The sequence below is a fragment of the Staurois parvus genome, unplaced genomic scaffold (assembly GCF_062004578.1).
Source record: "Staurois parvus isolate SC_StPar_1 unplaced genomic scaffold, SC_StPar_1.0 ptg000132l, whole genome shotgun sequence".
Lineage (NCBI taxonomy): Eukaryota > Metazoa > Chordata > Amphibia > Anura > Ranidae > Staurois > Staurois parvus.
In genome coordinates, this window is record NW_028317928.1 from 8,399,650 (window position 1) to 8,416,156 (window position 16,507).

The 16,507-nt window shown below is 43.9% G+C and overlaps 1 protein-coding gene across 1 annotated transcript; it reads left to right on the top strand.

Annotated features, from left to right (window-relative positions):
• LOC149466299 (uncharacterized) lies at window positions 1–13,880 on the top strand. The gene is made up of 8 exons (XM_089672929.1): window positions 1–73; window positions 3,244–3,344; window positions 4,880–4,998; window positions 7,299–7,401; window positions 8,999–9,103; window positions 9,232–9,266; window positions 9,358–9,466; window positions 12,654–13,880. The coding sequence occupies exons 2-8, from the start codon at window positions 3,260–3,262 to the stop codon at window positions 13,850–13,852; spliced, it is 1,755 nt and encodes a 584-aa protein (XP_089529055.1). The 5' UTR covers window positions 1–73; window positions 3,244–3,259; the 3' UTR covers window positions 13,853–13,880.
• Window positions 13,881–16,507: the final 2,627 nt, after the last annotated feature.

The following is a 16,507-nucleotide window of genomic DNA, read 5'->3' on the forward strand; positions in this document are numbered from 1 at the left end:
TTGTTAATTATAGCACAAAGACATACCCTTGTGGGGGTGTGAGGCTGGAGAGTGTGTGCCCAGTGAGGAGGAGGTAATAATATTAATATTCTTATTATGAGAGAAGGGGGTCCCAGCACTGTGTGTGGACTGGATGGGGGGTGGGGAGTCAGGTGGGGCATGTCACCTCCATAAATCCTCATTTTCCTGCAAGTCCTCTGATGGGTAGAGCATTAGACGGGGGATGAGGAGTCTGTTCGGCTGCATTCACACCTAAGCATTTGGGAACACGGGCAGAGACATTATTTCTCAATGGCACCACAAACGCGGGTAGTAGTCGTGCATTTTGATGCGAAAAAGGGTGCAGGAGCTACTTTGGTGCTTTTAAGGCAGCCGATTCAAGTGAATGGGGTGCCCTATGATGTCTCTTCATGAACTAGGCCATAAAACACGTGTTGCAAAGGTCTGAATCCAGCCTAACGCTGCAGCCCGGGTTCTTCTAGAATACAGTTACAGCAGCTGGAAATAGATCGGGGATCTAGCCATTGGCATAGCTATGGGGGTGGGGACCACACCAAGGTGACACCTCTCCAGTGTCCGCTCCAGCCCAGGGAAGGCCAGGATCCCTGGCTGGGATGAGCTGCCATGTTTCCAGAGTCCAAACCCCATTCATCCCTATAGGGGGAGCCAGAAAGATGGCAACACCCATGAAGCAGAGATTTTGGGTCAAAATGTGTGAGGAGGGGATGGGATGAAGATTTCTTGTGTGCTGGAGATCAGAGAGAAGACCAGAGAGTGAGACAGCAGGTCAGTGTGTCTGTGCTGTGTACTTCCTCCTCTACCACCAGGGGGAGACATCCATCCCTGCCCCTCCCCTAGGGGCATTCCAAACCTCCTCTACTGCATCCCTGACATGGTACATTTCATCCATCACCCCCCGACATAGTGGCATGGTACAATCCATTCATAGCCCCCTACATACGGACATGATACATTCCATCAATTCCCCCCCCCCCCACCATACTGTCATGGTACATTCTATCCATCACCCCCACATACTAACATGGTACAATTAATTTATCACCCCCCCACACACTGACATGGTACATTCCATATATCTCCCCCCAACATAGTGACACGGTACAATTCATAGCCCCTACATACTGACATGGTGCATTCCAACAACCAACCCCCCCCCCACACATACTGACATGGTACATTCTATCTAACATCACCACATACTAACATGGCACAATCCATTCATCACCCCCCTACACACTGACATGGTGCATTCCATATATCTCCACCCAACATAGTGACATGGTACAATCCATTCATAGCCCCTACATACTGGCATGGTGCATTCCAAAAAACAACCCCCCTCCCCACATACTGACATGGTAAATTCTATCCATAACCCCTATATATTATCATGGTACAATCCATAACCCCCCTACACACTGACATGGTGTATTCCATCCATCACCCCCCTACATGGTGACATGGTACAATCCATTCATAGTCCCCTACATATGACATGGTGCATTTTATCCATCACCCCCACATATTATCAAGGTACAATCCATTCATCACTCCTCTACACAGTGGCATGGTACATTCCATCCATCACTCCCTACATAGTGACGTGGTACAATCCATTCATAATTGCCTACATACGACATGGTGCATTCTATCCATCACCCCCCACATACTGATATGGTACAATCCACTCATAACCCCCTACATATTGACATGGTATATTTCATCAACCCCCCCCCCCCAACATACTGACATGGTGCATTCCATCCATCGATTTCCCTGCCACCACACCCCCCCACATACTAGCATGGCACATTCCATGCCAAGCCCGGTGTTGTGACACCATGTTTTACCGTACCAGGTTACACCAACCCTAGTGATGCCACTGAGTCTAGTGGTTAATAACTTCTATAATGTTTCAACATCCATAGATGAAAGATGAGAGCGATCACATTGCGTGAGGAATTCATGTTTGGGGCCTCTCCAACTGACAAAGGACAAATCCCAGGAGGACAGTTCATGCTTTCAGTTAGAAATTGTCTCAGTTGTTCTTGTTCACCTAAAAACTAAGCAGTGGTGGTAATCACCTCATCACAGAAAAAAAAAAAAAACATGGCGGTCATCCAACCTGAGCCTCCATGTCTGCATGTCATGATGCCGAGAGAAAGTCCTTGGGACTTGGTATGTCCCACCTCCATTGGATGTCTGGGGGAACCTTTGTAATCACTTTTTCAATGACTGTCATACTCTGTGTTGCTTTTCTAAGTTCAGCTTTTCCAGAAAATGCAGTCAAAGGGCCCCAGTAGGTTCTAAGAACCGTGCAGCTTTGTAAAATGTTCATTCATTTTATTTTAATACCTGTTGGCCATTTGGACCTTCCTGGAAGCCTGGCCCCAGTTAGCAACCTCAACGGCCTTCCCTTTTTCTGAGATGTGACGCCTGTTGGTTTTCACTCCTGCAGTGAACATCCAATGGTCTTCACATCCTAGCAACAAAGCAGAACATGGGGAGTGCTAACTGGGCGTTTCCCAGGTAAGCTTCCAAGGGGGGGCCAAATGTTCTACAGGTATGACAATAATATGAAAGAATGTTTTACAAATATGCGCAGTTTTTTAATTTCTATTGAGGCCCCTTGACTGCATAGGCTATTGTCTGGAAACAAAGAACTTAGTTTAAGTGCCTGTTTACATATATGCAGGTTGGATGTGGTTTGAACCGCATACAATCTGCATGATATGGGAAATAATTCATATGGTGCCTTTTCACATATGTCCAGTGCACTGGCAGTGTGGATTCAGTGAAGACTGAAGAAGAGTCCCGTCCAATTTCTGAACAGTGCAGTCCAGTTCAGGTGCAGATTAGAGGCTCATTGACTTCTATGGGAACCGTTTCTAAACTGCACGCCATCAGTTGTGAACAGGATACAATCCTGACCTGAACCTGATCTAAACCTGTTATGAATCTGATCTAAACCTGTCCTGAACCTGATCTAAACCTGACCTGAATTGCTGAACAATTACTGTGTCAATTAGCTGTGAAACCCGAGCTTCTATCCGCACTGCACATGTACAGTATGTTTGATTTAGCAAGTGTGTGTGTGGTTGAAATGATCCAACTTTTTTTGAAGGGGAAGTAAGATAGCATGTGTGTTGAAATATAATAAAATCTTGTTTTTTTTGTAGGATATTGTAAAAATACATATGCAATTTTATTGGTTTATTGTAGTAAAATCCTGCTAAATATGGAGGAGTGGAAGCATCTAGAAGAACACAAGGATATCTACAAGGACGTCATGATGGAGAACCGGCCGCCCCTCACATCACCGAGTAAGAGGAGACTTTCATTTCTTGTATTGAGGATCCACCTAGATCAGGGGTGGGCAAACTTTTTGACTTGAGGGCCGCAATGGGTACGACCCGGGGGCCGGACCAAGAGTAGATGAATGATGTGTATGTGTCATCCATAGTAAGTATAGTAATATTCCCCCATAGTAAGCATAGTAATTCATCCCCCATAGTAATTCATCCCCCATATAGTAATTCATCCCCCATAGTAATTAATCCCCCATATAGTAATTCATCCCCCATAGTAATTCATCCCCCATATAGTAATTCATCCCCCATATAGTAATTCATCCCCCCTATAGTAATTCATCCCCCCTATAGTAATTCATTCCCCATATTAATTCATCCCCCATATTAAGTCCCCAAGTCCCCCCTGTGTCAATTTACTTACCTTTGCTCCGCGCGTTCCTCTCGCCGTGTTCCCGCGCCGTTCCGGTCTTCAGGGCGGACTGTGAGAGGAGCCTAGCTCCCCTCATGTTCGTCATGCTGCCCCGCCTACACACATCCTGACAGCCATCCTGACAGTATCACGCTCCGCGGGCCGGATTAAAAGGTCCGCTGGGCCGTATACGGCCCGCGGGCCGTAGTTTTCCCATTGCTGACCTAGATACACACATCCTCTGATATAAAGACATAGAGACAATAGAGGAGTGGGAGTATGTAGAAGGACACAAGGATCTCTACAAGGACGTTATGATTCAGCCCCGGCCGCCCCTCACATCGCCGTGTAAGAGGAGACTTTAATTTCTTGTAAAGAAGAGAAGGGCATTGAGGATTCACCTAGATACACACATCCTCTGATGTAAACACATATAAACAATAGAGGAGTGGGAGTATATAGAAGGACACAAGGATTTCTACAAGAACGTCATGATGGAGAACCGGCCGCCCCTCACATCACCGGGTAAGAGGAGACTTTCATTTCTTGTATTGAGGATCCACCTATATACACACATCCGCTGATATAAAGACATAGAAACAATGGGGTTAATATACTAAAACTGTAGACGGCAAAATCTGGTGCAGCTGTGCATAGAAACCGGCTTTAGGGCAGCACAGTAGCTAAGTGGTTAGCACTTCCACCTGGCAGTACTAGGGTCATTGGTTCGAATCCCAACCACAGCACCATCTGCCTGGAGTTTGCATGTTCTGTGTATGCGTGGGTTTCCTCTGGGTATTCCTGTTTCCTCCCACACTCCAAAGACATGCTAATAGGTTAATTGGCCCTAGTATGTGTATGTATGAATGTGAGTTAGGGACCTTAGATTGTACGCTCCTTGAGGGTTAGGGACTGATGTGAATGAACAATATATATGTAAAGCACTGCGTAAATTGACAGCTCTACAGAAGTACCTGAAATAAATAAGTAAGCCTCCAGGTTTTATTGTCAAAGCTTAATTGAACAATCTGAAGTTAGAAGCTGATTGGCTACCATGGACAGGTGCACCAGATTGTGCACTCTCCAGTTTTAGTACATTAACCCCAATGTATTCAGTCAGTGTGTGTGTTTCCTACAGATGGATCCAGTAATGGGAACCCACCAGAGAGATGTCCCCATCCTCTGTATTCCCGGGACTCCACACAGGAACATCAGGAGATCCCTCAGGAACATCAGGAGATCCCTCAGGAGGATCAGGTAGCTGGAACTGGGTTTTTCAGTCCTTTAGTATATCTGAGATCAAATACACATGATTTATATGGCTATTGGCACTATATACACTCACCAGCCACTTTATTAGGTCCACCTTGCTAGTTCCGGGTTGGACCCCCTTTGGCCTTCAGAACGGCCTTAATTCTTTGTGCCGTAGATTCATCAAGGTGTTTCAAACATTCCTCAGAGATTTTGGTCCATATTGACATGAGTTACTGTTGCCATTCTATCATCTGGAATCAGTCTGCCCGTTCTCCTCTCACCTCTGTCTATACAACTTCCGCTCACTGGATATTTTCTCTTTTTCGGACCATTCTCTGTAAACCCTAGAGATGGTTATGTGTTAAAATCCCAGTAGATCAGCAGTTTTTGAAATACTCAGAACGGCCCATCTGGCACCAACAACCCTGCCACGTTCAAAGTCATTTAAATCCCCTTTCTTCCCCTACAGTTGTGTCCAAAATTATTCAACCCCCAATGCTGTAAAGGGGTTTAGGGACTATAGTGTACATTTGGAATTGTATTCAGAATCAAATCCTACAAGGACGTTGTAACTACCCAAATGCAACTAAAATGACATCAATTGTTTATGTAATACAGTAGTAAATGGTTCTTATGTGGTTTCTTCATTGCCACAATTATTCAACCCCTTAAAGACTACCACTCTGAAGAACAGAGGTTCATACAGGTGCTTTCCATCAGGTATTGAAAACACCTGTGGATGTCACCGAGCAGCAATCAAGCATAATAAGCACCAATTAGGCAGCTTTAAAATGACTGTGATACTCAGCTCCTTCTAGACATTTACTGGTGTGGTTACAAACATGGTGAAGGCAAGAGAATGGTCCAGGAAGACAAGAGAAGAGGTGATTTCTCTTCACAGGAAGGGCAATGGCTATAAGAAGATTGCAAAGATGTTAAACATACCAAGAGACACCTTAGGAAGCATCATTCGCAAATTCAAGGCAAAGGGCACTGTTGAAACGCTACCTGGTCGTGGCAGAAAGAAGATGCTGACTTCGACTGCTGTGCGCTACCTGAAGCGTAGAGTGGAGAGAAGTCCCCGTGTGACTGCTGAGGAACTGAGAAAAGATTTGTCAGATGTGGGTACAGAAGTTTCAGCCCAGACAATAAGACGCACACTGCGTAATGAAGGCCTCCGTGCCAGAACTCCCAGGCGTACCCCCTTGCTGTCTCCAAAGAATAAGAAGAGTCGACTGCAGTATGCCAAAAGCCATGTGGACAAACCACAAAAGTTGTGGGATAGTGTTCTGTGGACTGATGAAACAAAATTAGAACTGTTTGGGCCCATGGATCAACGCTATGTTTGGAGGAGGAAGAACAAGGCCTATGATGAAAAGAACACCTTGCCTACTGTGAAGCATGGTGGAGGGTCAATCATGCTTTGGGGCTGTTTTGCTTCTGCAGGTACAGGGAAGCTTCAGCGTGTGCAAGGTACCATGAATTCTCTTCAGTACCAGGAGATATTGGATGGAAACGTGATGCAGTCCGTCACACACCTGAGGCTTGGGAGACGTTGGACCTTTCAACAGGACAATGATCCCAAGCATACCTCCAAGTCCACTAGAGCATGGTTGCAGAGGAAAGGCTGGAACATTTTGGAGTGGCCATCGCAGTCACCAGACTTAAATCCGATTGAGAACCTCTGGTGGGACTTAAAGAAAGCAGTTGCAGTGCGCAAGCCTAAGAATGTGACTGAACTGGAGGCCTTTGCCCATGAAGAATGGGCGAAGATACCCGTAGATCGCTGCAAGACACTTGTGTCAAGCTATGCTTCACGTTTAAAAGCTGTTATAACTGTAAAAGGATGCTGTACTAAGTACTAAGATTGAATGTCACTTGGGGGTTGAATAAAACTGATAATGCTGTGAGCACAGAAAAGACATTTGTGGTTATTTCATTATAACTGTTATGTTATATTTGTCTGACCTACAAGTGCCTCTTTAATGTAAATGTAAGCAAGATGACTGAATGATCAAAAGCAATGTCAAACTGGCCAAAACACTCAATTTCAGTGGGGGTTGAATAATTTTGGACACAACTGTATATGATGCTCGGTTTGAACTTGAGAAAGTCATCTTCACCACGTCTAGATGCCTAAATGAATTGAGTTGTTGCCTTGTGATTGGCTGATTAGCAATTTGTGTTACTGAGCAATTGAACAGGTGGACCTAATAAAGTGGCCGGGGAGTGTAGATCCAGTATAAAAATAATAATAATATTGTTGATCTGAGTAATATTCTTTATCATTTTGTGTTTTTAAGACTGAAGATGGGATTAAAGTTGAAGTAAAAGAGGATGAAGAAGAGCTGTACACAAGTGATGAGTCATGTAACAACGAGGAAAATCGTCCAGAGACCAGCACCGGTAAGTAACCCTTGGTTCATGCTACTGAGGCTTCAGGTGCGACATGCGATTTACAAATCACACCTAAAGTCGCATCTGTCCTAATAGGTGCAATTTCAAATACCGCGATTTTTAAAAAATACTTTTTCACCACATCAATGCGATTTAACTCTCATAGACAAGAAGGTAAACGGCACTGAAATCGCACGTGTATCTATATCAGCGCTACTTTGAAGTCACGCTTTAAGTGGGACAAAAATGTACCACTTTGAAATCGCATTCGGCATGGTCCAGGGATCATAAACATTAAATCCAGAGAAGAGTCCCAGATCCTCCTTGTTCAGTCACTACAACAATCTCTTCTTCTTCCCCCTCCTCTGTCAGTAGACAGTAATGGGGGGACAGTATGTGCCCAGTGGGGGTGTCAGGAGCCATCAGCCTCTATTAAGCTGCATGCACGTGGGGTGTTTTGTTAACTCTAGTAGTGTTAGCTGTGCAAAGTCACATAATAACGTGTTTTTATGCGCTTTTGCATTTAGCCACAGTTTTCCGCGCTTGCTTTTTATTAGTGTTTTTTAACCAAAAAAAACAATTTTTTTTAGGTAAAAAAAAGTCCAGAAATTCCAGTTTGCCACGTTTTACCACATTTTACCTCGTTTTTCAGCATTAGAGCGTTTTTACAGCTTAAAAACTACTCTAGAAACCCACTAGTCCTGGGTTTTTTTTCCAGCTGAAAAATGCCCCTGCCAAAAAAAACGCTGATTACAGTCGATGTGAGCATGGACACATAGGATAACATGCTGGGGGGTTTACTGGCTGTAGAGAAAAATACCAAAAGCCAAAAACAGCCGCTGTAAAAACATCCTGTGTGAACCAGAGCTCTTGCAACTTTTTTTTTGCTAATAGGAAAGAAAAAGTCACACCCATCCAAAGGCACATCCAAGTCGCACCAATCCAAAATCCCATCAAAGTTAATACTTCCCCCCCCCCCTGCAAAACGCATAACAAAAAACACAACACTTGCATTTGTGGTGCGTGTCCATTGAAGTCTATTACATGCAAAATGCAATCTTCTGCAGGATAAAAAAAGTCCCTGACCCTTTCCAAAAAACGCACTGACTCAACACGCACAGGTGTGAACCTAGGTTAACTCCAGGGAAGAGTCCCAGATCCCCCTTGTTTAGTCACTACAACCATCTCTTCTTCTCCCCCCTCCTCTGTCAGTAGACAGTAATGGGGGGACAATATGTGCCCAGTGGGGGGGTCAGGAGCCATCAGCCTTTAGTAGACTCCAGGTATGAGCCATGGAAGGAGGAGGAGATGCCTCCAGAGATCAGCCCAGGTGAGGAATAAACACTAAATCCAGAGAAGAGTCCCAGATCCTCCTTGTTCAGTCACTACAACCATCTCCTCTTCTCCCCCTCCTCTGTCAATAGACAGTAATGGGGGGACAGTATGTTCCCAGTGAGGGGGGTCAGGAGCCATCAGCCTCTATTAGACTCCGGCTCTCCTCCTCACATCATGTCATTGAGATGTGACCAGTCTCCCCCCACACACACTCTCTGGGGTCTCTCATACATCTCAGTACAGGGGGCTTCACTCTCATCTTTATTCACAGACCCCGGAGACACCAGAGACACTCAGAGAGATATCAAAGCTAAGGAGAAGGAAGGAGGACATGTGAGGATTAAAGAGGAGGACATACCAAAAAAGATCAGAATTGGTGAGTAAAAATTCAAAATACAAATACAATAAAAATTCAAAAAACAAAAAAAATTAAATGCAAAAAAATTCTTCATAATTTTTCATTCTTACATCAGTGTTTATTAGCTCTGTATGGTTTTTCTACAGGACAGGAACATCACAAGATCCCTTACCATTATCAGGTAGATGGAATGTGGTTGGCAGGTTGTAACTCTTGTGTTTAACCCAGTCCAAGAAATTGGGCAATATCATTTTGCTTTTCTTGATAAACAGGAAGAAAGCCAGTATGAATATAAAACCAAAGATACACAAGACGAAGAGATGATTGTGACGGGTGGTGAGCAATTTAAAGAGGATAACATTCCTCCAGAGATCAGCACAGGTGGGTAATAAAAACTAAATCACGAAAATAAAAAAAATTAACAGAATCTTTTTTGAGGTCCAAGACAATGTATGCATCTTCAGATTATTTTATGGAGCATGCAGGGTCCCAGAAATCTCTATGCAAGTACTGACCACACCTTTCCTTAAATGTAACTGACTACAGTGAAGGAAATGCATATTTGATCCCCTGCTGATTTTGATTGTTTGTCCACTCACAAAGAAATGATCGGTCTAAAAATCGAATGGTAGATGTATTGTAACACTGAGAGACAGAATAGCAACAAAAAATTCAAAAGAAATGCATGTCTAACAAATGATGAATGATCTGCATGATCATGAGGGAAATAAGTATTTGATCCCCTATCATTCAGCAGGATTTCTGGCTACCAGGTATCTTTCATACAGGTAACAAGCTGAGATTAGAAGCAGTCTCTTAAACGGAGTGCTGCTAATGAATGATTGCACCAACTGTTGTCACCTTCTCACCAAGCTGCTTGGCGTTAGTTTGGTAGCCCAGTCCAGCCTTGTGTAGGTCTACAATCTTGTCCCTGACATCCTTGGACAGCTCTTTGGTCTGTGCCATGGTGGAGAGTTTGGAATCTGATTGTTTGATTGCTCCTGTGGACAGGTGTCTTTTATACAGGTAACAAAATGAGATTAGCAGCACTCCCTTTAAGAGACTGCTTCTAATCTCAGCTTGTTACCTGTATGAAGGACACTTGGTAGCCAGAAATCCTGCTGAATGATAGGGGATCAAATACGTATTTCCTTCATGAACATGCAAATCAGTTTATAATTTGTTAGACATGCAAAATTGGTTCCAATATCGCTTTTTTACTAACCTGACAGCTTATTATTCTAAAAAGGAAACCTTCATTTGGTTTGCAAATATTAAAAATACTAACTACCAGCAAGAATGAGTTGGATTCCTTACATTTAAAGAGCACCTGTCATTTTAGATCCAGCATGGCAGCGCCTGTTAGCGGGCATCCACTCACCTGCTGCCTCCATGTCCCTCACCTTGTGTGTCCCTGCCGCATCACCAGCCTCGCTTCCCGATCGCCCTATAGCAGAAATACTGCTACAGTCCTGCATGGGTGTGCAAAATGTATATATACATGATTTAAATTTCCGTGTAGGGGGCAACCCGCGCCACCATTATCGGCTGTCAATCACCAGGTCCCAGCTGGTGATTACCTGCCGGCGCTGGTGATTACCGAGCATCTCTGACGGGGAGCAGGACTGTTTTGTTTACTAACAGTCCTCCTCCCTGTTAGCTGGGCACACTGCTATAGCACAGCCATCCAGAGCAGTGTGATTACAGTGAAACACACAGACACCGCCCCTGGTAAAACACTCCCTGCACACAGTTAACCCTTTGATCTCCTCAGATGTTAACCCCTTCCTGCCCAGTACTATTAGTACAGTGTTAGTGCTTTTTTTTTTTTTAGCACTGATCACTGTATTAGTGTCATTGTGGATGTCGGTGACACCAAGTCAGTTCCCCCCCAGTGTCAAAATGTCTGCTGCAGTCCCGCTCTAAGTAGCTGATCGCCGCCATTACTAGTACAAAAAAAAAAAATCCTGTTATCTATACCGCCATTTGTAGATGCTATAACTTTCACGTAAACCGATTAATTTACACGTATTGGGATTTTTTTCAGCAAAGACACGGAGCAGAATACATTTTGGCTTAAATTTATGATGAGATTTGATTTTTAAATTTTTTTTACTGGACATGTTTAATAGCAAAAAGTCAAAAATATTGTTTATTTCTCAAAATTGTCGCTCTTGTTTTTTTAATAGCGCAAAAAATAAAAAACGCAGGGGCGATCAAATACCACCAAAAGAAAGCTCTATTCGTGGGGAAAAAAAGAACGTAAATTTTATTTGGGTGCAGTGTTGCATGACTGCGCAATTGTCAGTTAAATTAACACAGCGCCATATCGCAAAAAATAGCCTGGTCAGGAAGGGAGGAGGGGGAAATCCTCTGGAGAGCAAGTGGTTAAAGTGAATGGGACTGTTCGTGAGTCAGAGGAGGAACTGCTGCAGGATAGAGATGACAGTTGCTCTTTATTTATTTATTACAGGTACTTATATAACGCCGTCAATTTATTCAGTGCTTTATATAAATATTATACATTCACATCAGTCCCTAACCTTCAAGGGGCGTACAATCTAAGGTCCCTAACTCACATTCTTACATACACATACTAGGGCCAATTTAGACAGGAGCCAATACACCTATCAGCATGTCTTTGGAGTGTGGGAGGAATCTGGAGTACCCGGAGGAAACTAACGCAGGCACAGGGAGAACATGCAAACTCCAGGAAGGTAGTGCTGTGGTTGGGACTTGAATCAACGACCTTACTGTGGCTAGGTGGAAGTGCTAACCACTTTGCCACTGTGCTGCCCTACTTTGGGTTTAGCTCCTTGCAGTTCCATTAATGCAATTTTCAAGCATGTGATTTGTTAAAGCCATCATCCCCTCTGAGACAAAAGCATGTGTGGCATCTAGTCACAAATACACCACACTAAGTAGTTTATATTTGAAAGATATCCACTGACCACTTCAGTTCTCCACCCCCTATTTTCACAGGGAGAACATGCCATCTCCAGGCAGTTGGTACAGTGGTTGGGATTCAAACCAACAACTCTAGTACTGGCAGACGGAAATGCTAACCACTTAGCCACTGTGCTACTCTTTAAAAATTATGATTTAAATCGAGCCTTTTCACTAGTGATTTAAAATCATGATTTAAATCATGATTTCAATCAACTTGATTTAAATAAAATCCACCCTGGTTTCTTTATTATTATTATTATACAGGATTTATGGCGCCAACAGTTTGCTCAGCGCTTTACAATATAACGGGAGACAATATAGCAACAATACAGTTCAATACAAGAGGGTTCGGAGGGCCCTGATCCTTGGAGCTTACAATCTAAGAGGGAGGGGCTAGTGGTACAAAAGGTAATATCTGTGGGGGATGGACTGGTAGGAAGATCAGAAGATTCTATTGTTAGCTGAGGGCAGGATAGGCATCCCGGAAGAGATAGGTTTTCAGAGATCGTCTAAAAGTGAGCAGTGTAGACAATAGTCTGATAAATTGGGGTAGAGAGTTCCAGAGGATGTGACTGAAGTTCTTTCTTCATATTTCCCTCCATGGCTTATTTCCCTTCAGATGGACGACACGGCTGGGATAATTGGTGGAAACATCCAATCGCCTCTCTAGATAATTATATACAAGATGGAGACATTACAGTGGATGCCTCATTAGTAAATTGCATCAACCCAAATCTCTCTCCTGCAATTCAGATCCAAGATCTGTCCTCGGATCTCCTTACAGATGAGTTGAGGTTTCCTGGACCCTCCAATGCCATTGCCCATCACACAGATTATAGAAGGGCTGAAACCTTCCTGTATTCTAAACAATGTTTTTCCCAGAGGGAGGACCTCACCACGCACCAGGGAGGTCATGAAGTGGACAAGCGTTATTCATGTTCCGAATGTGGGAAAAGTTTTGGCAAAAGATCGATTCTCTCTAAACATCTGGTAACTCACTCAGGGGAGAAGCCATTTTCCTGTTCCGAATGTGGGAAAAGCTATACCCAAAGATCAACGCTGGCTATACATCTGAGGAATCACTCGGGAGAGAGGCCGTACTCCTGTTCAGAATGCGGTGATCGGTTTTCCCAAAAAGCATGTCTCGTCTCACATCTAAAGGTCCACACAGGGGAGAGGCTGTATTCATGTGCAGAATGTGGCAAGAGTTTCTCTCGGAAGTCCTCTCTGGTCCGGCATATAAAGTTTCATAAGGGGGAGAAGCCACATTCGTGCCTAGAATGCGGGAAATGCTTTTCGCAGAGAGCCAAACTGAGTTCACACCAGCTAACTCACACAGGGGTGAAGTCGTTTTCATGTTCGGAATGTGGGAAATGGTTTTCCACTAGAGTACGCCTCAACTTACACCAGTTGACCCACACGGGCGAGAAGCCTTTCTCCTGTTCTGAATGCGGGAAATGTTTTGCCGAGAGATCAAACCTCATCTCGCATCAGAAAGTCCACTCGGGGGAGAAGCCGTTTTCCTGTTCGGAGTGCGGCGACTGTTTTGCCCGAAAATCATCCCTTGTCAGACACATAAAGGTTCACATGGGGGACAAGCTGCATTTATGTATAGAATGTGGGAGATGTTTTCCTCAGACAGCCAAACTTCTTTTACACCAAAGGACTCACACCGGGGAAAAGCTGTTTTCATGTTCGGACTGTGGAAGGTGTTTTACTGGGAAAGCATATCTTGTTAGGCACCAGACAACTCATAAAGAGAAGCCAAATTCCCTGCTATTGTCTCGGAATGGACATGAAAAAGTTTACACAGGATAAAGAGATTTAAAATAAATGTTTAATATAACATTTGAGTTCCTTTTTTTTTTCATTTTTACAAACTGATCTCCCTCTTCATCACCAAACTCTGTAGATTCCGTTAGATTTCCTATTGAAGAGGATTTGTTGAATGATGCCTGACTGCAGAGGTTATTAGATCCAATGGCCAGAAAGGTTATGATGCAAACAGTAAAATGAGGGAAAATCTCCAACAAGAACACAACAAAAAAAATATGGAAAACTATACTTTCCTTGCATGCTCTTTTTTTTCCTGGTGCATCTTCATTACAGCACACAAAATGCATCAGGAAAAGAAAATTGAGGAATGTTAAGTATACAGTTTTTCGTTATCTTGACGCATCATGCCAGTATACACTGTATTGCCAAAAGTATTGGGCCCGCCCTCCAAATTATGTGATTCAGGTGTTCCAATCACCTCCATGGCCGCAGGTGTATACAATCAAGCCCCTAGGCATGCAGACTGCTTCTACAAACATTGGTGAAAGAATGGGTCGCTCTCAGGAGCTCAGTGACTCCAAGCGTGGTCCTGTGATAGGTTGTCACCTGTGCAATAAGTCCATCCGTGACATTTCCTGGCTACTAAATATTCCACACTCATCTGTTAGTGGGATTATAACAAAGTGGAAGCAACTGGGAACAACAGCAACTCAGCCACCAAGTGGTAGGCCACGTAACATGACAGAGTGGGGTCAGCACATGCTGAAGCGCACAGTGCACAGAAGTCACCAACTGTCTGCAGAGTCAATAGCTAAAGACCTCCAAACTTGGTGTGGCCTTCAGATTAGCACAACAACAGTGCGTAGAGAGCTTAATGGAATGGGTTTCCATAGCTGAGCAGCTGTATCCAAGCCTTACATCACCAAGTGCACTGCAAAGCGTCAGATGCCGTGGTGTAAAGCACGCCGCCACTAGCCTCTAGAGCAGTGGAGACGTGTTCTCTGGAGTGACCAATCACGCTTCTCTGTCTAGCAATCCGATGGATGTGTCTGGGTTTGGCAGTTGCCAGGATAACGGTACTTGCCTGACTGCAACATGCCAGGTGTAAAGTTTGGGGGGTTGTTTTTCAGGGGTTGGGCTTGGCCCCCTAGTTCCAGTGAAGGGAACTATTAAGGCGTCAGCATACCAAGACATTTTGGACTATTTCATGCTCCCAACTTTGTGGGAAGAGTTTATGGATGGCCCCTTCCTGTTCCAACATGACTGCACACCAGTGCACAAAGAAAGGTCCATAAAGACACGCAGGAGCGAGTTTGGGATGGAGGAACTTGACTGGCCTGCACAGAGTCCTGACCTCAACCCGATAGAACACCTTTGGGGTGAATTAGAGCGGAGACTGTGAGCCAGGCCTTCTCGTCCGACATCAGTGCCTGACCTGACTAATGTGCTTCTGGAAGAATGGTCAAACCTTCCCATAGACACCCTCCTAAACCTTGTGGACGGCCTTCCCAGAAGAGTTGAAGCTGTTATAGCTGCAAAGGGTGGGCCAACTCAATATTGAACCCTATGGACTAAGACTGGGATTCTATTAAAGTTCATGTGCGTGGAAAGGCAGGCAGTCCAATACTATTGGTAATATACTATACAATGGGAACTAACTTGCACAAGTCGGGATGGTGCAATAAAGGAAAAATAAACAGAATTGTAATGCTAATCTATAAAACAAAAGTCTTAATGGCTCAAGGAGAAGTGGAAATTAAGCAGGGTAAAAATGTCAATTGGAGAAAGGTCCATGAATATCTATAATATTAAAAGTCCACTACTCAATGGCTGCAGCTCCACTGGCAGAGTAATGGACAATCTCTGTGCACTGTAAACATAATAAAAAGACGGGGCCACACCATCTAAGTGTAGATTTTATTGAGCCATGTAAGGAAAGGGTTAAAATGCACTCACATGTATTAGAACAGTGTTTCTCAACCTTTTTTAGGTCAAGGCACCCTTTAAAATTATAGACAGTCCCGAGGCACCCTTAAATATGATGGACAGTCTTGAAGCACCCCATTCTAAAATGGGGTGCCTCTAGACTGTCAAAATTTTAAAAGGGCACCCCATTCTACAATGTGAAAAACTATTCTAATAGTCTTGTATAACACAGCAACATCCACACATGTAGGACACCCAACATTAGAGGTGATTTATTCTTCCAAAGCAAATACACTTTTGCTCGCTGGTACTGACTTGTATTCCAGTGTTTCTCTTCTCCCTAAGTTTTTCTCCATCACTGAGCTATGGTGACCCCAACACTGGTACCTTTTTCATAGGCTTTTTTGAGTTTGGGCAAGGACACAGGGGCCCCATGATCCCCTATTGCCCGGGGGCCCCCCGAGTTGTCAGTCCACCGCTGCTGTTGTCAAGTGTGCAAGGTTCACCATTTAATAAAAGTGTTCCATAAAGTCTCAAAAAAAAAAGGGAGCTTTTGAGAATCTTCAAGACTACCAATAAATTCCACCTCAGGAAAAATGGTTTTCTTGGTGGTGTGACCTTGACACAGACCTTCAGAAACCAAATTATTACAGGATTTAGTGCCCACTTCATGTTCATTAGTGCCGGAATTGCTGAAAGATTGTGTACTGGAACGTAGTCCCATGTGTACATACTGTATGCATGACAATATAAGTCGGCACTACAGGATAT

Coding starts and splice junctions, on each gene's coding strand:
- LOC149466299 (XM_089672929.1), top strand. CDS start 3,260: ATGGAGGAGTGGAAGCATCTAGAAGAACACAAGGATATCTACAAGGAC. Junction 9,104..9,231: donor ACCAAAAAAGATCAGAATTG/GTGAGTAAAAAT, acceptor GTTTTTCTACAG/GACAGGAACATCACAAGATC. Junction 9,267..9,357: donor AGATCCCTTACCATTATCAG/GTAGATGGAATG, acceptor CTTGATAAACAG/GAAGAAAGCCAGTATGAATA.